At 39.2% G+C, this 26,153-nt stretch overlaps 2 protein-coding genes across 2 annotated transcripts; one reads left to right on the top strand and one right to left on the bottom strand.

The window, feature by feature from the left end:
- Positions 1-1,427: 1,427 nt before the first annotated feature.
- Positions 1,428-6,031, bottom strand: dhrs7ca (dehydrogenase/reductase (SDR family) member 7Ca). The gene is made up of 7 exons (XM_072368561.1): positions 5,887-6,031; positions 5,095-5,260; positions 4,899-5,011; positions 4,243-4,453; positions 4,074-4,166; positions 3,479-3,625; positions 1,428-2,264 (listed from the first exon to the last, which is right to left on the bottom strand). The coding sequence occupies exons 1-7, from the start codon at positions 5,938-5,940 to the stop codon at positions 2,059-2,061; spliced, it is 990 nt and encodes a 329-aa protein (XP_072224662.1). The 5' UTR covers positions 5,941-6,031; the 3' UTR covers positions 1,428-2,058.
- Positions 6,032-9,728: 3,697 nt separating this feature from the next.
- Positions 9,729-25,705, top strand: LOC140273700 (splicing factor U2AF 65 kDa subunit-like). The gene is made up of 11 exons (XM_072369347.1): positions 9,729-9,874; positions 12,709-12,856; positions 13,782-13,885; positions 14,495-14,646; positions 14,727-14,843; positions 16,814-16,952; positions 17,039-17,118; positions 21,162-21,284; positions 21,369-21,455; positions 22,065-22,307; positions 23,253-25,705. Exons 1-11 carry the CDS (start codon positions 9,826-9,828, stop codon positions 23,382-23,384), a joined length of 1,374 nt encoding a protein of 457 aa, XP_072225448.1. The 5' UTR covers positions 9,729-9,825; the 3' UTR covers positions 23,385-25,705.
- The last annotated feature ends 448 nt before the right edge of the window (positions 25,706-26,153 follow it).

The raw sequence follows: 26,153 nt of genomic DNA, 5'->3' as shown, positions 1-26,153 counted from the left end.
AACCCAAACACATAGCTTATGTCGACTTTTTAAGTGATTGTTTAAGGTTTGTTGTTCTGTCTGTGAGGTTTTGTAACATTATTTGATGCTTGTAGAAATATACATGTTTTTATTTTGTGAACGTGTTGTATTCATTTCAATTAGACTTAGAGACACGTAGGCAATCGCTGTTTAAACTCCTTTCTCTCCTGCAGAACCACAGTTCCCATGATTATTTAACGGTAATAAAATGAGACAGATAAAAATAAATGTGACATGTTTAAAATGTCTGTCAAAAGGCCTTCGAGGAAGAATAAAAGGTAAGTCGGCAAGAATAGCGTGGACGCCGAAGGCTCCCATTAGTGTGAGGGGAAAGAAGGCTGTTCTGCACGCTCCCACCCCACAGAAGAGTCACCATACAGCCAACTGCTGAAAACACTGAAATCATCTTTTCTAGCTATGATCAGAAACGGAAGTCACCACCTTGATGTCACCCAGTGGTTTGTGAACTGTGGTTTTAAAGGATCCAGGTTTGGAGTGTCAATAACATGAATATGTTAAAAAAAAATGTAAAGGGATGTATTTTTGTATTTTATTGGTCAAATCTAAAGTACAGAGAGAAAAGATGTAAGATAGCTTATATAAGTGTCTGGAAGAATTGCTCAGACTGTTGGGTGAATGATTTCAACTGCTGGGGTTGTGAGATCAAACTTAATGCCACCCTCCACCCGGGGGCGTGTCCCGGTCCGCTCCTTCCCTCCACCCAGGGGACGCCAAGCCTTGTAAGTTTATGCACTTTGGTTTGTGACACCCTTTGGTTAAGTGTGTAAGCGTCAGAGTGAATACGATACAACTGCATATAGACACACAGTCGTTCTCTACTAGGTCCACCAGAGGGCGCCAGATAACAACATTTGTTATTTTGACTTTGCAACAAAATCTGCCGGTTTAATTAAAATTAGGGGTTTATTTTCTCCATAAACATTCAAATCAAATGTATTTATTTATTCAAATTCATCATTTTAGTTTGACACCCATAAAGATTTCAGTATTGGAACTTTAAAAATGTTCTAAATTTCTGTCCCTATAGTATTTAAAAACTCTTATAACCATTTTTAACTCGTTTCGAAGTTGGGTTTAAAGTTTTTGAAAGACATGTGGATTTGTTACACATACTGGTTAATTAAAAAAATTGTTTTTACTTTGTATCAAATCTTGTATCTAACTCTATATGTATTGAAGGTATTACCATCAAGAAAAGGTACTTTCAAAATAGACAGCATCATTGCAAAGTAAAGTCTGTCAAACATTTGGATTATGATATTCTTTATTGATTCTTTCTTTATTGAAAGCTGAGAAGCCTGTGAATGTATTTGCATTATTTGTATTGATATTATCCAAATATATTAACATATTTGACATTTAAAGATGTTCTTTTTGACGGGGAAACAATAGAAAAACCACAACCAACTATATAAAAGGAGAATTCTAGGTGTCAGAATTATTTAGCTTTTTCAGAAAAGTTGATTGATAAAACAAAAGTAATCATTTTAAAGTTTTAGAGTTTCAGACAAAGTTACTAACATCACATTTAGATCCACACACAAAAGACTGACTGAGAAAAAATGTTTAATTCACACAGTCGTGGCTGTATTAACCACATGTTTTTGGGTCCCTGTTGACCCCAAACATTCATTTCAGTTTCATTATTAAATACATGATTGAACAGTTTTAAGTCTAAATCAACTGAAAAACTTCACAAAAAGTAACATTTATTCCAAATATGAGGAATTACATTTCTTTTCAGTTTCACATCTTTTATTTAAAGCGGTGCTTTTGTAATTAAATAATAAAGACTAAACTACAGCAGTTTGATAAAAACAAGGAAAACAAGCCAACAACAGAGCTGATATTCAGTGGAGCAAATTTCCAACTAGTTTAGGATTAATCAGATTATGTGGACAGGTTTTTGGGGTACATATTCTGTCAGTTTCACACACAAACAACACATTATAGATAATATAATTAGATTTTTTGCATCGATTTATTGTTTGTTTCACAGAGCAAGCAGGCAACATCTTACATCTTCTCAGAGGAAGCAGAGTTATTCACTCCCGCAGCTATCACAGCAAAAAACACGTTGGGAAAAAAGGATCTGGCATATATGGCCATCTTGGGGAGTGACGGAGCAATGAGCACCTCTTTCCTCTTGTTGTTTAGAGTTTTCACGATCTCAGCAGCCACCTCGTCAGGAGAAACGCCGAGCGGCTTCTTAGTGTACAACACTGCAGAGAGAGGAGACGTTATTGAAGACATACCAAAGAAAATGGGAAATAGATGCAACAATTTATTGAAAAACATGCAAACATAACTGAGAAAAACAGCATATAATGCAAAAACAGAGTTTGTATAATTCCAAGGAGCTTGAAAGTGAATATTTGGTCTGAGCACCTTTATTCTCCATCACAGCCTGAACCCTCTGAGACAAGCTTTCTGTCATTTCTTTAAGGAGTCTTCAGGAATAGTTCTCTAGGCTTCTTGAAAGACATCTCAAAGCTCTTCTTTGGATGTTGGCTGCCTTTTGTTCCGTTCTCTGTCAGATGATCCCACACTGCTTCAATAATGTTGAGGTCCGGGCTCTGGGGAGGATTCATCCCTCCATAAGACCTGTTGACACTGATTTTCAGTCCACTTCTTGTGTCATTTGGCATAGCTCAGCCTTTTCTCCCTGTTTCCCTTCCTTAAGAACAGCTTCTTGACAGCCACCCTTCCATGGAGACCATTTCTGATGAGGCTTGGGCCAACAGTAGATGGATCAGCTGAAGGTCCAGATGCATCTCTCAGGTCCTGTGTCAGGTCTTTGCTGGATTTTTCCTCTTTCTTAAGGACATCATTTTCAGATACTGTTCATCTGCTGTAAATAGTTTTGTTTTAGGCCTGACACTTCTTCTTTTGTCCTCCACTTGTCCAGTTTCGTCAATCATTTTAAGGACCCACTGCACACCATGCTGCGATATGCCAAGTTTTAAGGTAATAGCTCTTTGGGAATCACCTTTTCTGTCTGCCGTTTTTTAATACACACAAATAATTAGATGAGAACAAATGTCTTTGTGACTGTGAGAAACAAAGTGCCTAAAGATACAATATGTAATACCTTCTTTTCTAAATTGTCTGTTACGTGTAGACACAACATTGGTTCATCCCTTGAGTTAGAGGCATTTTTTTAATGCTTGAATGATTCATAAGTCAGTGTTAAGTGGCTGAAACAAAAAACACATTCCTCTGAAAATGGTCAGAGACGAGGACTGGACAATGTCCACAGAAAAACTGTTAAAGACTTTCAGAAAGCCTGGAGAACTATTGATGAAGACCCCTTTAAAAGATTACAAGAAACTTCAGCTGCTTGGAAGCAGAATATAAAGACGTTTTGCATGGTACTGTGTTTAGCCTCTAAGCCAGTTTGGCTACTAAATGTTGTGTTTTCTCAGATTTTACTCACGTGACCAGAGGGATTTAGAAGGCGTCATTTCAGAAGCAGATCGGCTTATGAAGGTGTGGTTGATGGTACTGACGGAGATGCTGTACTCTTCCACTTCAGCTCTCAGGGAATCAAAAAAAGCCTGAACTGCATGTTTAGAGGCTGCATCTGGAACACAGGGTTTAAGCCTGTTTTTATTCTGAGGTAATTCTATGCACCCAAAACAAATGCACTGATGGCGTTCTGGAGCAAGAATAAAGTGGTTGGAGGGGAGAGTTGGAGTGCGCTACTCGAAATCTCTGATTTTGTAAGGCAAACCACTTAAGGTTAGGCAGAAGTCATTGATTAGGTTTCAAAACCTAAGATGTAAGGCCTTAACCTTACCAAACAGTAATTGAAATTAAAGTGAAAAAACTGCTTGCCCAAAGAGAAGAAGACTCGACTGCATAAAATGTGTTGTATATGCCTAATGTCAAATGTATTAGACGGGAAGGTGGAGGAAATCCAGAGGACTTTCACAAAATTTGAGGTCAAAGACCTTCATTCCTTTTCCACTTGCCTACTGAAAGAATTAGAAAACTCCTATCTACTTTCCTTAATAAATCTCTGAACTTACATGTTGTGCGAAAAGGCACGGCTATTTTCCCCTGGATGCTGTTCACCAGGATCAGGTGACCACTTCTCCTTGAGATCATGGAGGGCAGCACTCCTGAAACAGAGAAGCCACCAGCACTGTCACATTTTCAAAGTGAGAAAAATGGATTTTCACACTTCCAATAGTCTACCTTTAGCCAGTGTGATGGGCCCAAAGTAGTTGTTGTCCATCAGAAGCTTGTCCATCTCTAGAGACAGACTCTGTGCAGGAGCTTTGACCTTCATGCTGCTGTTAAAGATGAGAATGTCCAGGCAGCCGTAACACTCCAGGATCTCTGCGATGGCCTCGGGCATGCTGTCCATATCCCCAAAGTCCAGCAGTACCAGTTTAGGGGGGAATGTCTGAGGAAGAAAGTCAAAGAGGTTCAAGAGATCTGCAAATCTTTGTATGCGATGTGCTGATTTCCCCTCACTTTTGTAGAATGTTTCCTCTTTTATTTCATGGAAAAAGAATGCACTTACTATGGGGATTGCTAACAGAGTTGTAGTGATGTTTTGGTAAAATGTATTAAGATAATTATTTAAGCAGAACTTAATTTAACTTTAACTTTTTGTCATATTTATTGAAATTGTCACTGAGACAGTCTGTGAATGAAGTAAGTTCCTCTGGCTCTTTTATTGCTTCCAATTTGATTTGCGAAAATATGTGTGAAAGAATAAGACCTGTCACTCTTAATGGAACATTATTTTTACAGTGCAGCAACGGCGCTTTCACTTCACTGAGCACCTCTTCCACAAATCCAGTAATGTATGAGTTGAAATCTTGCCTCAGGTCACGTATACTTACTGCTGTTGGATCGGAAACATTTGCCAACTCATCAGCAAGTTCTTCAAGCTTCTCCCAGCTTTGTCCACAGAGGATCAGCCTTGCCCCTCCCTTGTGAAACACTGCTGCACATTCTTCACACAAGACATAGAGGAACTGAGAAATCAAGTCATGCTCAATGATTCTGCGAAACACTTCACCTTAAATGATGACCTACCTTTTCCAAGCCCTGACAAAGCATCGGTTATAACCACCACCTTATTGCGTACTGATGTTTTGGACAACAGATTGATAATTGCACCATAGAGGTAGAAAAATCCAGCTGTCAGAACAACCACACAGGGCACCAGAAGGATAGTAGTGGTCCACGTTGGGTCCATATCCTGAGGGATATGCCAAAAAAATGGTTTGATTTCATTGTAAATATGCAGGAACAAAGTCAAGGGGAATATCTTTGAAGATGCTTGTCAAAAACGTTCAAGAAAAAGTTAAATTTTTTTTGAGGAACCAGGCTAAAATGATAGAAACACAGACATCTAACAGATAGCAGCTGGTTAGCTTAGCTTAGCTTAGTTTAGCTTAACTTAGACTAAGTAAAACAATTAAACAGGCTCTGATAAAACCAGTTCACCAGTAAATCTAAAGTTAACCAATTAACAAGTTTCTTAGCCTTTATTCAATCCTTATAAAAACAAAATTTAAGTGGGCTTTGAACGTACTGGTGGAATTTGTTAATGTTTCTTCTCTTTGAGCTAAGCTAAACAGGCAGCAGGAAAAAATAAGACAGTAAACAGTTTAAACTATTCATCCAAAAACACAACTACTTTATAACTATCAGTGTTGATGTTATCGTCATAACAGTCATGGTTAGTCAACAGGTTCTTGTGTTAAAGTATGTTTCAGGATGTAAACATACTATCTTTAGAGAAAATTAATTGGATTTTGGAGATGCAGATGGGATGAGATGATGTCAAACACTCTTTGTTTCAACTGAATGAGCGTGTCATACCCAGAGGCTCTGCTGCTCTGTTACATTGGAATCCATCTTATCCTCTATAACCATTTTTCTATCTAACTATTAGTTCTTATGGTTCTGAAACAAAGACAGAGAAGGCATTTAAAACATGTTCTTTCACCAGGAATTAGAATAAAGACAGGATCAATTAGAGCACATTATCAGTGTTTATATGTGTACATCCACTACGTGTCAATATACATGCAGTACTTGAATCTTACAGTTTCCTAGGGTAAAATCACCACCTTAGTTCATTAAAGTGAAGCTACAATTTGTAGAAATAGCTTTTGAAATCATCATTAATATTTCTCAGCTTTCCACATATTAGTCTTCATTTTATGAGGTGTGTCTGTGTCTACATTACTGTATGAACCCTCAAGCTCAGGGCTAGACATAGAAGAGACATGAACTTCCAAAAGAAACAAAAAGAAATATAAAACAAATGCAAAGAGACACAAAGACATGTCTGAAAATGTAAAAGAGCTACACTATACAAAGAGTAACCAGGGATACACAAAACAACCCCAGAAATGCTCAACAACCAGTCGGCCACATACCACAGTGTGACACAAGAATACACAACTGAGAAAAGAGACCCAAACGGCTACTAAGAAATGGAGAATAAAACAATTACAAAACCAAAAAAAAAAAAATTGACGACACAAACGCACAAAACCAAGATACAAAAGACCACAAAGATACAACACAGAGACCCAAAACAAATGCATGCTTACAAACCAACTACAAAGAAATTAAAATGATTGCAGAGATGAAAAAATGTCACAACGAGACTAAAAAAACCTAAACTGCACAAAAAATAATGATTCAAAGACACAAAATGACCACATAGAAATGAAAATTGATGCCAAAGTGTCACAAAATCAATACAGAAAGACATGAAACAGTGAGAGAGATGCAAAATGACTTCAGTGAGGTAAATAATTATCTCAGAGAGATGAAAATAGACAAAATGACAAAAACCACAAATGAATTTGAAATGTCTGAAGAGAGATAAAGTTAAAAAAAATCTACAAAGGTATAAAAAATGACTGTGATAACTGTGTAAAACTGATACAAAGACTATTTTAGGCTTGGGGTGGTGCTGATAAACCAGAGGAAATGGGGGTTGTTTTCATGTTCGTATCTGGGGGGGACCGCTATCTCAGAGTCCATCCACCACAACTTAATGCTATTTTTCTTGACCGTGCCAGTTTTCTGTCATCTGAATGTAAAAACCAACACTCACACCAACCATCCAACTGAAGATAACCTTTTGGTTTAGGTTTACCATGCCAAGCACCGGCTGTTTGTCCAAGAAGAGGCTTCTAAATATAAACTGCCACTAAAATAGAGCCTGCAACCCTCAATGACACAGTGTACTCTGCACATTATTCCTCAACATGGTCAGGAAATAATAGAGCACTCTCTATGCCATTCTGTTCTCGGTGTAGAATTAAACATGAAAGCATCCCTACTTTTTAGTTTATACATTTTGAATGAGTCACTGGCAGATTAAAAAGAACAAATCAATAAATAGAGAATGATACATTCAACCATAATGTTGTAATAAATGAATCAGCAGCCACCACTTACTGCTTCTCGGCCTCTGCAGGTAGTCTGTTTTAATTCCTCTTCTGAGGAACAGTAGCTGCACGCCTCAGCAGAGCTCCTCCGACATGACAGCCAGCCAGCCAGCAGCAGCAATACTTTGGGATTTGAGGTCTTTTAATAGCAGCACAGCTGAGTCAGTTATTTTCCGTGTATGTTGTCAACATGATATGTATGTCGTGACAAACTGGGAGGAGAGGGGCTTAAATTGGCTGCAGGAGGGCTTCATTCAAGCACAGTGATCTTATATTGTAAGCTAAGTTGCACAAATGCATCCACATATACTGTATTTTTCTGTGTCTGCTGATAGAATGTCAAAGTCTGCATTTTATATCACTGTCCTTTTATATAACAAGTAGACCAATGTGATAAACTCATGGTTGGATTAAATAGCTTCCATTTCTGAACTGGGTAAACACAGTACTGAATGTGGTTTCATGCACATATAAAGAAGCCATGACCATCTTTATACAGGGTGCCATCCACATCAACACTTAATTAGGGATATATGGTATTTAGTCTCCAGTTAATTTCCCCCATTATGTGTAGTCTAACTTAGGCCCTGCGTAGTTGTTCTATTTGCAAAGCTCACACAGTCCGTCTGACGGATACCTGCCACCCTTTGGATTAAGTGAGAACAGCCCCAGAACCCCACAGGCTAAATTGACAGTTTCTGCATCTCTGTGGACCCCCACAAACTGAAGCAGATGATCAAATTTATACAACATAGTCTTTGTGTACAAGTACACATAGAGACAATGAGCTGGCTTTAAGTCAGTAAAGCCTTGACTTGGTTTTGTGCTGTTCTACGAAGTGATAGACACAGAAATGTGTGTGTGTGTTTTTAAGTAACCATGGTGTCCAAAAACCAGAAGCCTGCTAATGATCTTCACACAGGTGCATGCTTAACCAGAGCACAAAAAGCAGTGCTGTGCTGATTTTGTTCAAGATTGTGAATCCTGGCCAGTGAAATGGTAGACTGTTTCGAAACAGTTAAGTTGTATATCTGTTGAAGAAGTTTATGAACACCAACAGCATTTTTGCCCCCAGAATGTGCACACATCCTGTTATGTTGGTAAGCAAGAGTTGGTTTCAGGGTTTGGCAGGTTAAGGCATTCAGCTGTGATTTTTATGCTTAGTGTGGGTCTAAATTTTCTCGATATTAAAGATTAAAGATTAAAGGTGTGCTGGTCACTCAAGATCAGGTCAAAACCCTGGGTACCTGGAAGCTGTTGTACGTTGAGGGACTGACTCAGGAGAATTGTGTTGGAGTAAGGCGAGACTGAGGTTAGGAAAATTAGACGTAGTATGGTTAAGATAAAGAGTGAGGTCTGGTTGAGGGGGAAAATGGGGAGATAAAAAGACAAATAAAAGAAAGAAACAAGGGTGAGAAGAGAGGGAAAGAGAGGTTAAGCTTTGGGTAAGATGATGTATTTGATCACTCAATCTGATAAATTCAAGATGTGTCATTTTAGTGGGTTATGGAGAAAGTTGTCCTTTATTTTTGGACCACCACAAGTTTAATTTGTGTTTCCAATTTATTTCACTTCAGTTGACTTTTGGTTTGTTTTATTTTGAGGGTCGAGAATTAAACTCAGGATTCAGCTTTTGACATTCAGATGTGATTGTTAGATTTAGGTTATAGGTGAGGAAATGCAGTACATCAGTGGCAGAACCCAATAAAGCTGTGAACATAAGTGTGTGTGTGTGTGTGTGTGTGTGTGTGTGTGTGTGTGTGTGCGTGTGTGTGTTCACAAAGAAATTTATTATTATTATTTTGTTGATGTCTGTTTTCACTGATTATCGTGATTTGATTAAGATGATGTCCAGGCAGATTTTGGCTTGCATGTCTCTGATTTTGATTTAGAGCTGCAAACTGAGTAAAACACTTTTATTTCATTCAGATTTAATCGACTTAAGGGTTAATTGACAAAACAAGAAATGAGGCAGTTCAATTTGTAATGAAAAGATTTATCAAATTTTCAGCCGTTACACAATGTATGTATCTTGAAGAGTTATTCTTCAATTTTTTTAATAATATTTCTTATTTAGTTTATAATGTAACTGTGATTTTTGTGTATTAAAACGTTTTCTCAAACCGTAACGTCTGAGGCTTTTACTGTGTGAAGGCGGATGTGGTGTGTTCATCTAGATTCCGTGGTAGGTTTCTGTGGCTTTTACTGTGAAGGATAACCGGATGTGCTGTGTTCATTTTGACTCCGCGGAGGTTTTAACTGACATAGCGGACAGTTCGCCTCATCTTTCCTGTACCAGACACTTCAGAGCCGCAGTCGTTTTTTTCCCCACTGCAGTGTTACCGATACAATGTCTGATTTCGAGGAGTTTGAGAAGCAGCTGAGCGAGAATCGACAAGGTGAGTGTTGGCTGTCTGTCTGTACCCCAGTTAGGTCTGCAAGCTAGCAGCGTACGTTGGTGCGTACCGTTAGCTCGTTAGTCTTTTTTATGAATGAATAACCCAGACTTGACAGTAACTTTAGCGTGCGCCTTTTCTTGCTATGACTCAGCTTGTTTACCCTGTTTATGTTGACATAATTAATAGTTAGTTCAGCCTCGCTCTGCAGCCTCCGCACAGCCGTCATTAAATCTATCGAGCAGCTCTGAACGCAGTCCAGGAGCCGGTGTGTGAATTCACCTGCGCGAGACGGCAAAATGCGAATTTATCTCTCAAACCTCACTCCATATGATGATATGATGAGGTCCTCCCTTATCAATCAGTATTGGATCAATGAAAGTTACTTAAATTAATCACCTCAGTTCCAGCATCCCCACTGAAACCTTCACACAGCAGCAAAGAAAACTGTTATTTTTTATTATGATTGATGATGATGATTACACTTGTATTGAATATTTGAATAATCATTTGAAATGAAAAAATTGAAATACAGTAGTGTGTAAAAGTCTTGTTCCAGCCCTCATTTCTTTATACTTTACTTCCACGCAACCAGACATTTCTGTAATCTTTTAGTTCTTCAGGCTTTCTGAAGGTCTTTAAAAGTTTTTTCTTTAGACATTGGCTGCTTTTTCACTCATTTTCAGTCCAATCCTTGTACCCAACCATTGTCAGAGGGATTTGTTTTTAATTGAAGCCACTGAGGACTGACCTGTGAATCATTCAAGCATAAAAAAGGCATTTAACTCAAGTGATGAACCAGTGTTGTGTCGACACACTTAACAAAGAACCAAATTTAATTGTATCTTTAGGCACTTCATTACCAGCAGCCCGTTGTTACGACTCATTATTTGTTCCCATTTCTTCTGAAAAATGGCAAAGATAACACAGTTTGACAGACAGAAAATAGTATTTTTGCTCCAACAAGGTGATTCCCAAAGAGCTATTACCTTAAAACTTGGCATATCTCAGCATGGTGTGCAGAGTGTCCTTAAAAAGATTGATGAAACTGGACAAGTGGAGGACAAAAGAAGAAGTGTCAGGCCTAAAACAAAACTATTTACAGCAGATGACCAGTATCTGAAAGTGATGTCCTTAAGAAAGAGGAAAAAATCCAGCAAAGACCTGACACAGGACCTGAGAGATGCATCTGGACCTTCAGCTGATCCATCTACTGTTGGCCCAAGCCTCATCAGAAATGGTCTCCATGGAAGGGTGGCTGTCAAGAAGCTGTTCTTAAGGAAGGGAAACGGGGAGAAAAGGCTGAGCTATGCCAAATGACACAAGAGGTGGACTGAAAATCAGTGGCAACAGGTCTTATGGAGGGATGAATCCTCCCCAGAGCCCGGACCTCAACATTACTGAAGCAGTGTGGGATCATCTGACAGAGAACGGAACAAAAGGCAGCCCACATCCAAAGAAGAGCTTTGGGATGTCCTTCAAGAAGCCTGGAGAACTATTCCTGAAGACTCCTTAAAGAAATGACAGAAAGCTTGTCTCAGAGGGTTCAGGTTGTGTTGAAATGCTTCAATAAATCTTTCCTGGCAATATGAAGAAATGAGTGTTTGCTCAAGACTCTTTGCACTGTAACAAAGGCCAAATGTGACTTAGTTTGAGTATTTGTTGTTTTGTTGTATCAGTCATTTACAAACCGATCCAGTGATCGCTCTGATTCAGGCGTTATGAATCAACTTTGCTGTGATTGTTATTGTTAGCAACAGAAATATAACTCTAAGAACAAGTCGGAGCTAAATTATATTGTTTACTCTTTGTTAAAGTTTTTAAAGTTTCTGCTCTTGTTGTGTAACAATTCTTTTCTTCTCTCCAGCCTTGCTCCTAAAAAGGCAACAAAATCTAGTTAAATGAGTCATTTTTAAATCCTAAAAATCCCCCTCAGACGTAGCCAAACATTTGAACACGACCGGTGTGCCTTAAAATAAATTTCTATATGATGATTTCTGAGTTTTTTACACTAATTACATGACAATCTTCCAGTTTAAGGTAAGTCTCGTAATCTTAAATATCTGTAATTATCAGAATAAGTGCTTCCTCGAAGTACTTGTTTTCATAGATGTGGTGCCTTGTTAAACAAACTTTTCACAAACACAGAGAAAGACTAAATATCTTTGGCCTTTGGAACCATTCATCTATTAATGGAATTAATTAATGGAAAAAACATACAATAATGTGAAATGAACTCGTAACTTTTATTGATTTGTTAAAAGGTCTGAGCTGCAACACAAAGAGTGTCAGAGTGTGTAATGATGAAGGTGGGATAGAAGTGCCTGTTTTCAGCTACAAACCATGGTACGAAAATACCAATGAAACAGATAAAGATAACTGAAAGGGACGAGCTAATGTCCACAGTCATTTTTGGTTCATAATTCTATATTTAATTCCTCTGTTGAACCTATAAAATTACATTTTTGTGTCATATTTGTTTTTGGTTTTTTTTTGCCAGATGTTGTATTTTAATGTCTGATAATCCAAAAAAACATCATTCAGTAATGAGTTTTATCAATCTTAAACATAAAAATTCAAGGTAATTAAGCAACAATTTGACCGAAAATAATTCACTGACTGCAAAATAAGGAATTAAGTCTCTTTTGCTCCTTTACTGTTATGATAAAATCAACATCTTTTGATTAACCCAATATGACATTAAGTCTTAAAATTGTTAATAATAAGGAGAAACTGATGCTTTGTGACAAATCCAGATGTTAAAACTCCAGACAGCAGGATGAAAGGCAAAAAAACACAGTAACATTTTGTCCTGCTGCTGTTTTCTTCTACCTCAGAGCGAGAAAGGGAGAGGCACAAAAAGCGGAGTCGCAGCGGATCTCCCGGCCGCGGCGACAAGCATCGCAGCCGAGAAAAACGGAGCCGCAGCCGGGACAAGAAGAGCCGTGACCGCCGCAGCTCCTCGCGGGACCACAAGAAGCACAGGTGAGCTTCACCTGGTGGGATTTCATCTGAAAGTGGCACCGACTCAGGCCTCTTAATGCACCTTTGGTTTGTGGTTAATATAGAAAATAGATTTTCCCCCTTACTTTATTTATTTATTTATTTGCTTCGGAGCCTATTTGAATTAATTCTGCATCACAAGCCGTCTAAATATAGGTTTCCTGCGTTCCTAACTAAGACTTTTGAAATGAACTTGAACTGAGGGTTCTTCCTGTAAAGATATACTTCTTATTCTGACTGATGACCCCAAAGTCCAAATGATCAGTAACTAATTTATTCAGCCCTGTTTGTTTGCATATACAGTATTCTATAATGGGGAATAACTAATAGAAGCTGAAAATGATTGATGGTGCATTAGCTGCGGTCAAATTTGAAACTTAAGTAATTTTATTTTTGTTTGAGTCATGCCAGCAACTGGCGTCCACATGCACAAAAGTGGCCACCGGTTTTAACCTTAATTAAACTGTTATAACCTGTGCAAATATCATGGGACACTTCACACACAGGAGAAGTGTTGGAAGGGGGAGATTTGAGGAAACAAACATCACCAACAAAGTAAGGCGATAGAGAAGAACTTTACAAAATAAAACTGTTCTTTTCATTGCTGATATTAGTTAAAAAAATGTCGGATAGCTGTCGTCCTCAGATGACTTATTCTGTGGGAAATTCAAGAAATTCACTTCACCGTCACAGAAAAACAGAGAATCTGCTCATCTGAGAGGCTGCAACCGATTGTTTTCATCGACCAAACTAAATGCAACTTTATTTCTGTGCTGCGTCGTTGTCCTGATGTTTCAAATAATGACTTGGGCCACGTAGCCATAGCAACATTAAAAGGTTGATTTAAAAAGCTGAGACACAGTAAGGATGTTTCACTGAGCTTTATTTGTCTGTCTTCTGCATTTAGCCACTCTCCGAGGCGTACCAGAAAGAAAAGGACCTGCAAATACTGGGACGTGCCTCCTCCTGGCTTTGAACACATCACACCAATGCAATATAAAGCTATGCAAGGTACCCGACAGTCCTGTCCTCAGAACTGCTTGAGTTTATTCTGTTAAGACTCAGTCATCTGACTGCACTGCTGTGCTCTTAATTCATTTAACTGCACATGTTTCCAGTGTACCTAAATCTCATTCTCTATTCCATTGTGGCCATTTTTGTTTCACAATTTGTCATGTATTTATTTACTTAGTTCGTGAGGGTGCTTTGTGGAAAGATCACGTCAACATTTGCAGATAAAGCTATGATCTGGTCATAAACCTGGTCATAAAAGTCAAAGCCTGGCTCAGGATTTTCCATTGAAGGGGAAAATCTTTAGGTATCATCTGGAAATGTTCAAGATAAGATGGTTAAGAAAGGGCATGGATGACAGCTGTGGGTGTGATACTGTTATTAGGTTTAAGATTACATATTACATGCATTTTCTTATTAAGGCTCAGGTGTTGTACGCAGCTTTAAAGGTTTTATGTGCTCTTTGTGATTCATAAAAACAACATTTTTTACACTTTGCAGTTAAATTTGCAGCAGTTTTCCTCTGAATACAGTGTGTTAGTGGTGTCCTTATATAATGACTTGGTTTGCAGCCTAAAGCGAAACCTTATCTGCTTCATGTTTCGTCAGCGGCCGGTCAGATTCCAACAATAGCTCTGCTGGCAACGTCCACCACCACTGGAGTGGCTGCAGCACCGACACAAGTGCCCATAGTTGGAAGTCAGATGACAAGACAAGCCAGACGCCTCTATGTTGGAAATATCCCCTTTGGAGTAACTGAGGTGATGGCTAACGCATGCAGAGGGCAGCGATGTGTTTGTGTAGAGTCTCCAGTCACACTTTGTGATCTCTGTCTCTGCAGGAGTCCATGGCGGAGTTCTTCAACGCTCAGATGCGGCTCGCAGGTCTCTCACAAGCCCCGAGTAACCCTGTTCTCGCAGTGCAGATTAATCAGGATAAAAACTTTGCTTTCTTAGAGGTAGGTGTTTTTATTTCAGGGGTGTCCAAAACGACTGGGTACAATTTTACCACTTTAGAAAATGCTTTAAAGAGCAGGTGAGACGAGTAAGAGAAGAAAATACCTCCAGAATTCATGATGGACGGATCTATTAGCATCAAAGGGTGCTTCCTCTCTTAGAAATATTTCTCCTTCTAATTTCATACAATCAGTTGGATGTACTGGTGCACAAGATTCATGGTGTGGTCCGTTCATCGTGTTTTAAAACATGTTTGGAGATGTTTTAAACTTCTTCAGGAGTTGGGAGCTGGAAAATGTATAGAAAAAGGAAAATAAAGAAAAGGAGATAAATAAATCACCATTTTTATGATTTATGCTTAAAAGGGTGGGAAGTGTCAAAAGTCTGGAATAACTCAAATCAAATCTATCAGCTGTGACGTTATACATTTTTAAAGTCGCTTAAAATGAGCTTTAAACTGTGTAAAGCTGCAACATTTTCAGTTCAGAGTGAGAAATTGTCTCAACCCTTTTCCATCTATTGCCAAGGAACAGTTCTTACAACTGCACCTTTACATGACAAACGAGACGGATGAGAAACGTTTGAACTGTGATTAAAAAAGAGGAAACAGCTGAAATCAAACTGTTTGATCACATGACAGTTTTTAACCTTTGCTAACTGCTCGCTGTAGCATGAATCAAAGAGCCGTTTAAACTGCAGGTCAGCTCTCTTCTTAGCATTCAGCGTTATCAGTTGGGACACGTTGTGAAATGCAAGTGAAAAGAAAACAACTGATATCTCTTTATTTGATTGAAAACATATCAAAGACGACCTATTATTGCACAGGCCCCAAATCCAAATGAAGTTGGGACATTGTGTAAAACGTAAATAGAAACAGAATGCAATGATCTGCAAATCCTTTTCAGCTTATATTCAATGAAATACTCTACAAAGACGTGATATTTACTGTTCAAACTGAGACTCATTTTGAATTTAATGCCTGCAACACGTTCCAAAAAAGTGTTTGAAACGTTCCACAAGTGAACGGGTTAACTCGACACAGGTGGACGTCATGATTTGGTATAAAAGGAGCATCCCCGAAAGTCCCAGCCGTTCACAAGCAAGGATGGGGCGAGCTTCACCACTTTGTGAACCGCTGTGTGATCAAATGTTACCACCTGGACTCAAGAAACGCTTCGGAAAACAGTTAGTCGCCACGTCTACAAGCACAAGTTAAAACCCTGGCTTGCAAAGCAAAAGCCGTACATTAACAACACACAGAAACATCGCTGGTTACTCAGGGCCCGAGCAAAAGTGCGCTGAAGTCATTAATCAAGCACGAATGGGAAAGAATTCCACCTGATAAAGCTTCAACAGTGAGTGTCCTCAGCTCCTAAACGCTTATTGAGTGTTGAGCTCTGCTGACCACATCTCTCACTTGTTCCATTACTATTGATCAAAAAGCATTGTTCACTAGCATCTGCTGCTAGGTGCTGACCTCACCAAAAGGGCGGGGTTGAGCACTTGCTAAGTCTCCACCCTTCCAAACGGGGTTGAGACCAGAGCTGCGGTGCTTAGACCAACAGGTATTTTGACCAAGGCCTGACACACATCTGTGATGGTGTGCTGATTGATGCATTAGTGCACTTGGCATGAATATTTACACACATCGCCATCCAGGCGACGTCCATTTCAGTGACGGATTTGCATATTTCCACAGCTCAAACCACATTTTCCACATTAATCAGAGTTCTGGAGCCTAACTTACCGGCTTGCTGTTCCATTTGTCCCCACATTCGATTTCCTCAGTTCTGAAAAGCTTTTTTTTCAAAGTGCTGCTTCCATAAAGTTCTAAATGAAGCTTTAAAAAGAAACAAACAATAGAATCACTTGGTTTCATTTGGTTTTTATCTACACTTTGCACAGCATCTCCTTTGAAAACAGTGATGTATCATACGTGTACGTCACGTCTCAGTGTGACTTTGCTGTCCAGTTTCGATCTGTAGATGAGACGACGCAGGCGATGGCCTTCGATGGAATCATTTTCCAGGGTCAGTCGCTGAAGATCAGACGACCTCACGACTATCGGCCTTTACCCGGAATTTCAGAGCAGCCGGCTTTCCACGTCCCAGGTCTGTTTCTGCTGCCTTTTCTACCCCCAAAATAACCCGTTCTGTCATGTGATTTTAATTTCTTTTCTTTGCTTGTTGATGCGTAGGTGTTGTCTCCACAGTCGTTCCAGATTCCCCCCACAAACTCTTCATAGGAGGCCTGCCTAACTACCTTAATGATGACCAGGTATTAAACTGACACCAGACTGCGCAGGTGCACTCATGTTGACTCACTTTTCTCTCACATGCTGTGGTTTTTGATACATTGAAACTTGCCCAAAGTTTGGTTTAAGTGTCTTTATGACATCAAGAATTAAACATGTAATAAGACTTCACGTAGGAGCCAAAATAGCTGAATTAAGTATGTGTAATAGACAGAAACAGAGTGAAGTATTTGCACAGTAAAAGCAAAAATAACAACACAGGAAATATAATGCTGGATTACTTTTAAAGTCTTGTGTTTGTGGATATGATTCTGATAGTTTGAACATGATAGCACAGCTTTGATTTAGCTGAATCACTATGAAACAGTCAGTACCTCATTAATCATATTTGGATATTCAGTGATGATACATTTCTCATGCTAAGCATACTGATTTAAGAAAGGTAAGCAAAGTCTAGTATATTTACATGAAAATCAGATGAAGTGACACATACTTATTTCTGTTTCAAAGGAAAAGTCCACATTAAGAAACTTTTAAAATAGAAAAAAAAGAAAGAAATGTGTTTTTGATGAGCTCTTATTTGCCTTTCTGGGTTTTTTTCTGTTGTTTTTTGCCGTTTCTAAAGCAAATGTGGTCCCACCTCCCATCATATGATCCCTCCTGCATTGAGTTTTTAACTTGATTGAATCAGTTATTGATTGAAAATGAGATTTATCAGTCAAACATGATAAAAGCATCAAGATTTGTTGCTTTTTTGCTGCTTTATATGATCGTTAGGGGTGCAGTTGCCCCCATTTTCACACACCGTATATGTAACATCTTCAGTTCTTCTTCAGCCCGCTTTGTGCAGATTAATGTCTTGATATTTCTGAAATGTTTTTCTGTCTTCCTGTATTAAAGGTATTCAAACTGCCCCACAACAGGTGGAAAATCAGAAGTTAAGATGCGATTGTAATGCTGCTACATGAGTGACAAAGTCTTGGCCTGTTGGTCAAACTAAAAAACCAAGATGTCCTGATGGAGGCACATTTCATCATCACAATATGCTTTATTGGCTAAATTTGAGTCACTTTCAGTGTACTCATACTTATACATTAGTTCAGAGACACAGATACAGTAGAAATCAGGACAAAGATGAGTGAACAGTTGTGTTTTTTAACAACCAAACATCTGGAAAATTTAGCACATCCAGCACCTAACAGCAGCAGTCCACGAGGTATCTACATGTTTATGTCTGAATGACACAACGTTAGCAGTGTTATTACACAGTATAGTCCTTCTCGTTTGGTTTGAGTTGAAGCAACACCCTCCTGATGTGACACACAGCAGATATACAACAAATAACTCTTGAAGGGAAAGATTTGACCTCTTTACATGCTTTGTGAACCATAAGTACCAACAGAAGTTCAGACCTCCCCTCAAAGCTGTGATTGAGAAGCTTCGTGCGCAGATTTAAACCCCCAAAAAGTCAGGAAAATCTCCAGAAATGCTTTTTTAACGGTGAAAATCGAAGGTGGACTTTTCCTTTGAGAAAGAGGGAATGTTTTTTCACAAGCTACAGTTTACTCTGAGGTGGTAAATGTTTGTACTGAAAAGCAGATAATTTAATTCTAACTGTCCATTCTGTCTCATAGTTAGCAGAGCACGTGCAGCCTGATGTTTCTATTATTCACTGACTCATTTATATGAATACTTGCAGTCACTTCCACTGCGTTGATACTCACAGCTCTTTCATTTTTGTCCCCCCACTTTGTCCCCAGCTAGGGGCCTGTAAGATCGTTAAGTCTGCGCTCATAATTTGTTCAGTAGTACTCATCTACTGCTGCCATGCCAACATGTAACACAAGGCAAGTAAGACATTCTGGTCCACACACGGATACACTGCGAGCCAGCTGGCTCCCTTACTGGCTACTTTCTCTCTCCCATCATGTTTTTGAAGCGCGCTTAGGACCCGGGTAGCTTATGTGAAGGACTGCTGATCATTAAGATTTGGTGGTTGTTATTGGAGGGGAAGGTTATGTGGGACAGGGGTTTATTTAGGTTTTGACGTTAAGGTAAGAAGATGATGTGTTGACGTGTTTTTAGGTGGAAGGAAAGATGAAAACCACCAACTAAGATGATTTTTAACACCATTTACTGCTCAGCTTGTCTTCCAAATATCTCTGGTATTGTGATTTTGATGATACATCTACAGGCGTGTAAAAAAGAAAAGCAAGTTTCTTTTTAAGATGAATTTTTATATGCATCAGGACGTAATAAAAAAGAAATAAAATGAGCTAAATACAATCTCAGATGAACAACAACACTTGAATGCTTGACAGCGTGTTACTATTTACTGAACAATAACTAAACCAAAATGTATGAGCAGTGTGTGAAAAACTAAGTTCACTTTTACAGCTTTCATAGGAATTAAGAGGGTAAGTAGCAGCCAGCGGCGGCTAATCAAATTAACCTGATTAATTGATCATCAGTAAGTGTGAGAATGTCTATAAAAGTAGAAGTTTTGGTAGTTTTCTGGTCTGGAGCATTTAGGGGTGTGTTAACACAATGCCAAGGAGGAAAGACATCAGCAATTATCTTAGAGAATCTGCCCATGAATCGATGAAGGGTTATACGGCCATTTCCAAACTATCTGGAGTCCATCATTCTACAGAGAGAAAGACTATTCACAAGTGGAAAACATTCAAGACAGCTGACAATCTTCCCAGGAGTGGACGTCCCAGCAGGTTCACTCCAAGGGGAAAAAGCCAAGAGCTACATCTCAGACTCTACAGGCCTCAGTTAGCATGTTAAAGGTTAAAGTTCATGACAGCACAGTTAGAAAAAGACAAGGATGGCTTGTTTGTTAGAGTTGCAGGAGAAAGCCTCTTCTCTCTAAAAAGAACATGGCAGCACAGCTTAGGTTTGCAAAGCTGCATCTGAACAAAGCACAAGACTTCTGGAACAATGTCCTTTGGACAGACCAGAGCAAAGTGGAGATGTTTGGTCATAATGCACAGCAGCACGTTTGGAGGAAACCAAACACAGCATATCAGCACAAACACCTCATACCAGCTGTCAAGCACGGTGGTGGAGGGCTGATGATCTGGGCTGGTTCTGCAGCCACAGGACCTGGGCACCTTGCAGTCAGTGAGTCCACCATGAACTCCTCTGGATACCAAAGTATTCTAGAGTCAAATGTGAGGCCATCTGTCCCACAGCTAAAGCTGGGCTGAAACTGGGTCATCAACAGGACAATGATCCCAAACACAGCTGCAGATCTACAACAAAATGTCTGAAGAAGAAAAGAATCGAGGTGTTGCAATGATCCAGTCAAAGTCCAGACCTCAGTCTGATAGAAATGCTGTGGTGGGACCTTAAGAGAGCTGTGCATAAACCACTGCTGCAAACCTCAATGAGCTGAAGCAACGTTGGAGAGAAGAATGGGCCAAAGGTCTTCCACAACGATAAGTAAGACTGACAACTAATGACAGTGTAATATATCATGTTTTGTTGGTCATCTGAGGTTTTTTTTTTTTAGCCTAATTTTGAAATCTTGTCAGGACCAGATAACATGAATAAACATTAGAATTGAAGGTGGGTGTACTTTCTTTTTCCCTTGACATATTTATAAATATGTCTCAACTTCACTCCTGATATGACTTGAGAGCATTAATTACTTACCAACGAGCACCGTCACCGAATATGAAGTAAAAATACTCCAAAATTGGATGATTCCAGCCTTTTGACTCACACCTTTTCTTGTTTTCTTTTTTCTCGTTAAACTCAGTAATGATTTAAATTGAGAAAATAATCCTTAGGATTATTGCATAATAAGGGCAAATTTCTTGCACTGCTTTCACCTCAACAAAGCAATGCGAACTCTACAAGATGTCATACCTTCATACAGTGTGTATAAATTACTTGAACTTTGTATTTATTCACATTTACATTTATTTCCAGTGTTCAAGTGGTTAAACTAATTGTGAGGGTCAAATGGACATTTAGAATTCACTCAGTAGACGAACATATTCACGTTGACGGTGATTCTCAGTCTCAGCTCTGGCTGTCTGACTCTTGTTTGCAGGTGAAGGAGCTTTTGACGTCTTTCGGGCCGCTCAAAGCCTTCAATCTGGTGAAGGACAGTGCCACATCGCTGTCAAAAGGTTACGCCTTTTGTGAATATGTGGACATCAGTGCCACTGATCAGGTAACAGTGCCTCACTGTTTCTGTGTGATTAGATCATCAGCTGTTTGCTCTCCTGGTCAGAGGTCTGTGTTTGCTCTTCATCAGGCCGTGGCTGGGCTCAATGGGATGCAGCTGGGCGACAAAAAGCTGATCGTCCAGAGGGCGAGCGTTGGAGCTAAAAACGCCAATCCTGTGAGTGTTTACTTTCAGTCAGAGTTTATACCTTTGGTGGTATACGATGGTGGAATCAGTTAGTTTGAGTTTAGCATTATTTGCTGTCTTTGTTAAGTTTAACTAAGATGTAAGTGGTGATGAAGACCATTTACTTCTTCGTTGTTTGACTCAAAGAAAAGTCCCATTTCTTTCTCTCAGTTGGATCTCTTGTGCAGCTCTGGTACTCTTCAAATGTATTAGCATATGTGCTACAAAATTTGTTTCTTTGATAAACAGTGCATGAACATGACACATTTTAGGAGACTACAGTCCCAACGTACATTTGAACAACAAACGAATCAACAGGCTCAAAGTTTGTTCTCAAAGTATTTTGGTGTTTAAACTCATCAGCTTTGGCAAAATGGCTGAAACAAAAACAGTATTTCTCAGCCTCCTGCATACACTGTGTTTAATCGACCAACTGAAAACTGCTTCCAACATATGAATTAACTCCAGTGATGCTGCAGAGGCAGAAACAAGCTTTAAGGGAATTCATTTTCAGAATATTGACTTCTGCTGGCCCTATAGATGACTTTCATTTTGACATATATGCATAAGCTCATGTGCCTTGCCTTCCTTCACCTGCAGACCTCCATCATAGAGACCCCGGTGACGCTACAGGTGCCCGGGCTTCAGAGGCTGCAGAACTCCGGCATGCCTACAGAGGTGCTGTGCCTTCTCAACATGGTGATGCCGGAGGAGCTGGTGGACGACGAGGACTACGAGGAGATCCTGGAGGACATCCGTGAGGAGTGCTGCAAGTACGGAAACGTCCGCTCCATCGAGATCCCCCGACCCGTTGATGGTGTGGAAGTCCCTGGCTGCGGAAAGGTGAAAACATGGATTCATTACACAATTTTAGAAGGAATTAGCATCCACTCACTACTGAACTGGGCCATGTTTGGCTTTTTACTTTCAAGTGTGAAATAAACATGGTGGGTGTCGGTGGTGAAAAGAGTAAATTATCATCAAAAATAGTCCCTGAATAAAGTTTGATGTGGAAAATAGCCTAAATCTGCTCTTAATGGCGTATAAACGTGATATTTAAGAGCTCCTTTTTGTTTCGGGGCTCATCCTGGTCCCACAGAGAAGCTTAGGGAGGCGGCTGCGCGGTACTTTGTCAGACTCACCAGCAAAACCAGCGACTCATTTCTAATAACTCTCAGAAATAATTGATTTTTAACTGTTTCTGTTCGAACCTTTTTGCACTTTACTTTATGAAGGGATGAAAAGTGTGCACAAATTTCAGCAGCGCTGATGCAGAACAGGATTTTTGGGGACTTTTTTTAAGGAGATATGTCCTCTTTCTTTCTTTTTTGCCATTAATTGGGGTTTTGTTAAGTACTTATGACTAGTCAGTGTCTCACCTGCAGTAAACGGCCATCAGCGTGCTCTCGGTTTGGAGAATAGGGGAGGAGTTCAGTGAACGTTACACCACCTCACTTTTGCGGCCGCTCGCACTTCTTTCCTTTGTCACTATTTTCTCAACCGAAGAACATCAGTGTTTCTCCGCATCATTGCCTGTCCGAACATAGCCTTCTGAGAGCAATCCGACTGCTGACTGCTTAGAAGTACTTTACAAAACCCTATTTTAAATCAAGAAGAAGAAGCAGGGATTTTCAAATGGTTTCATGAGGACTGGAAAACACTGTGGATGAAGCATAAATCTCTTCTTTGTGTAAGCCGTCCAGGGAGCGTACAGGCCTACGGTACAAGGCTTGCAGAATATGTAAGGAAGCTCAATATATGCATACATTTTTCTTTTTTTCCTTTCAGATTTTTGTGGAGTACGTTTCTGCTGCAGACTGTCAGAAAGCCATGCAAGCTCTAACCGGCCGCAAGTTTGCCAACAGAGTGGTGGTCACCAAATACTACGATCCCGACATGTATCACAGACACGAGTTTTGACAACCTTTCTTTTTGTCAGCTGGGGCTCAGTCAGTTTCTTTTTCTCCTCCGTTAGCGTGACGTTTAGAGACCACAACCGGAAAAAAGACATATTCCATCATCACCTTAACAAAACTGGACTGCAGTGTGTTTCTTCAGAACTGAATTACTCCCAGCTTAGCCTAACACCCAAACACTGAACTCCCTCTGAGCTAAAATAAAACTGTAGTATACATTTCCAGTAGAATGAATGTGACATGTATCTAACCTAAAGTAATACTGCCTGACAATGCCAGAGTAGCTGTCTAAGGAGAATGCACTATACGAGAAAAAACACAGTCAAATGTTTAGATTTTCCTCCTGAGCACAAACATTTATTTCTGGTTTAGATCTAGATTCGAAAAGCCATGTTGATGGTTTTTGTGTGGCTGCTACAAAAAAGATGATTTCTATTTATTTATTTATTTATTTATTTATCTATTTATTTATTTTGTTTCCCAAAATAATGTTTCCTGCTATATGCTCCACATATTAATGTTATTTAACAAGTAAAATGCTGTTACCTGTACTGCTTATGTAGACCAAATGTTGACTTGTTTTGTCAGAAGCTAAATGGATTTTGTTAGAACAGCCTCAAAGGGAATTTTGTAAATATAAAATAGTAATTTCTGGAATTTATTTGATTTGCGAGACACTCTGCATGAATCAACAAACTGAAACATCTGAGTTGATGAAGTTGGAGCAAAATTATTTGGACGTTGACATCTGTTCAACCCCCTCTTCTTTAGATTTACTTATAGCAATACGTAGGTGCTTCTCAAAGTCAAGAAAAGCTCCTTAACGGTGGCATTTCATCAGATCTCACCTAAGACGCTTTGTACTCCAAGACAAGTGTCCACTCACTTGTAAGCCCCTTAGGCAGGGTTTATAGTGTTTATACTACTCAAAAACCTGCGTTTAAACTCACACATCATGGTGTTTGTTCGTCTATAATTTTGTCAAGCATTGAAACTTGAAAAATAACACTGTTAATGTCACATTAACACATGACAGCAGTCAGTCAGTGTGCCAAAAGGCCAGTCAGAGTGACGCTACGGTCTGACAACGCCCTAATGCCTTGTTTCCACCTATGTGGGTGTTCCTACGTGAGCCGACTGGAAGTCCACTCATTCCTCGCAGAGTTACTGTACTCTCAGACAGACGTATGAAACTCCATGCAGTGGATTCTGAAGAGTTGCTGCACCAATGTGCCAAGAAATAGCAAACAAACTACCAGCTTTAGCATCAAACGGATCCCTACGTTTTTCACACATTCAAGTAGAAAACGTCGTAGTCATATTGAGCCAACATTGCTTTTAAATAATGGTTGTCTATGTACAGTATGGAGTGCATGCAGAGCAGTTCATGCAACTTTTCCATCCCCCAAAAAAAGAGCATTCGCCGGGCATAGTCTGTTTATTACAGACCAAACGTGTAAATGAAAGTGAACGGCTCGATGTCCACAATCATATGCATTTAAATTAATGTCATTTAGTTTTTCTGGTAAAATTCTTCACATTGTGCCCCAACAAAAGACAGAAAAGTGTAGTTTGCCAACATGAATGACTGTTACATAGTCAGCTAACAGCTACTAGCTCTTTAACAGCCGTGGTTGTTCCTGTGTGCCCAAACATTAGCACTATTGGGGTTTTTTCTGACTCTTAAAGCCTAAGAAAGCCACGACTTGGCAGGAGCCATCTTACCAAGGAAGCTCCGCTGACTTTGAGAAGCACCTCCTGTTTAATAACATTTATTTAAATCAACCTGTAAAATCAACTGTCACCGACTGCAAATGAAAAGCTGCTTCTGTCTTAAATAAAGACTTATTCTGTCAGCTAAATCATTCCCCATTATTGTTGTGCATTGACTGTTGTATCGTGACAACAGTTACAAAGATGTGTGGGGGGGGGGCAACTATCTGTTGTCAAAATCAGATTAACAAAACTAAATCAGTCTTCCTGGTCTCAGTCAAAGATAAAGCAGATATTGCACATGTTGAGAAAAGCACCTGTAAGTTATGCAGATGGATTACTGATGAATAGATTTTTAAGCACTTATTCTTTGTTGTTTTGCATCTGTTGAAGATAATGTCTGAAATTGAAGCATTCATTTATTACACAATATCTTTAATCTGCTGAAAAAGTGCAGGCTCAGATCCAAACTATCTGAGCAAATTAAATTGGAATGAACTGTCGCTATTGTGGAAAAACTGCTGTATTTTATACGATTTTTGGACACCCAAAAGTTATTTTTAGTTTGTATAATTCCTGCCATTGCCTTGAATAAATGCTTGCTTCCACTGTTGGGATGTTTGTCTAACTTTTCTTTTCAGCAGATATTTTATACAGTAACATAATACATATTAAGTGAGTTTTACTCTTTACTAATAAACTGAATCTGAGATATTTTTAAGGATAAATTCAGACGTATATGAGCCAACAGACATGAACTGAGTCCTTAGAATACAGGAAAATGCCTTATGTTGTATACTTTATGATAAATTAAGTGATTAAATTCACTGCATTCATAAGCTGTGTTCTTTTTGTAGACAAACACAAAGAGAGTGAGAGAAAAAAAACAACACCAAAAAAAGCACAAGCAGCAATAACACCAGCAGCAAGTACATATAACTTAACTGTGGATAAGGATGGTTTGAACAACAGAACAACACAGCAACTGTATAACAAGTATGTGACTGGTTGAACGAATGTGTGTGTGTGTGAACATGAAAAATATATGGTACAGGTTTTA

The sequence above is a fragment of the Leuresthes tenuis genome, unplaced genomic scaffold (genome assembly GCF_036924035.1).
Source record: "Leuresthes tenuis unplaced genomic scaffold, fLeuTen1.0.hap1 SCAF_17, whole genome shotgun sequence".
NCBI classification, from domain to species: Eukaryota; Metazoa; Chordata; class Actinopteri; order Atheriniformes; family Atherinopsidae; genus Leuresthes; species Leuresthes tenuis.
This window is presented reverse-complemented; position numbering and strand designations above follow the sequence as displayed.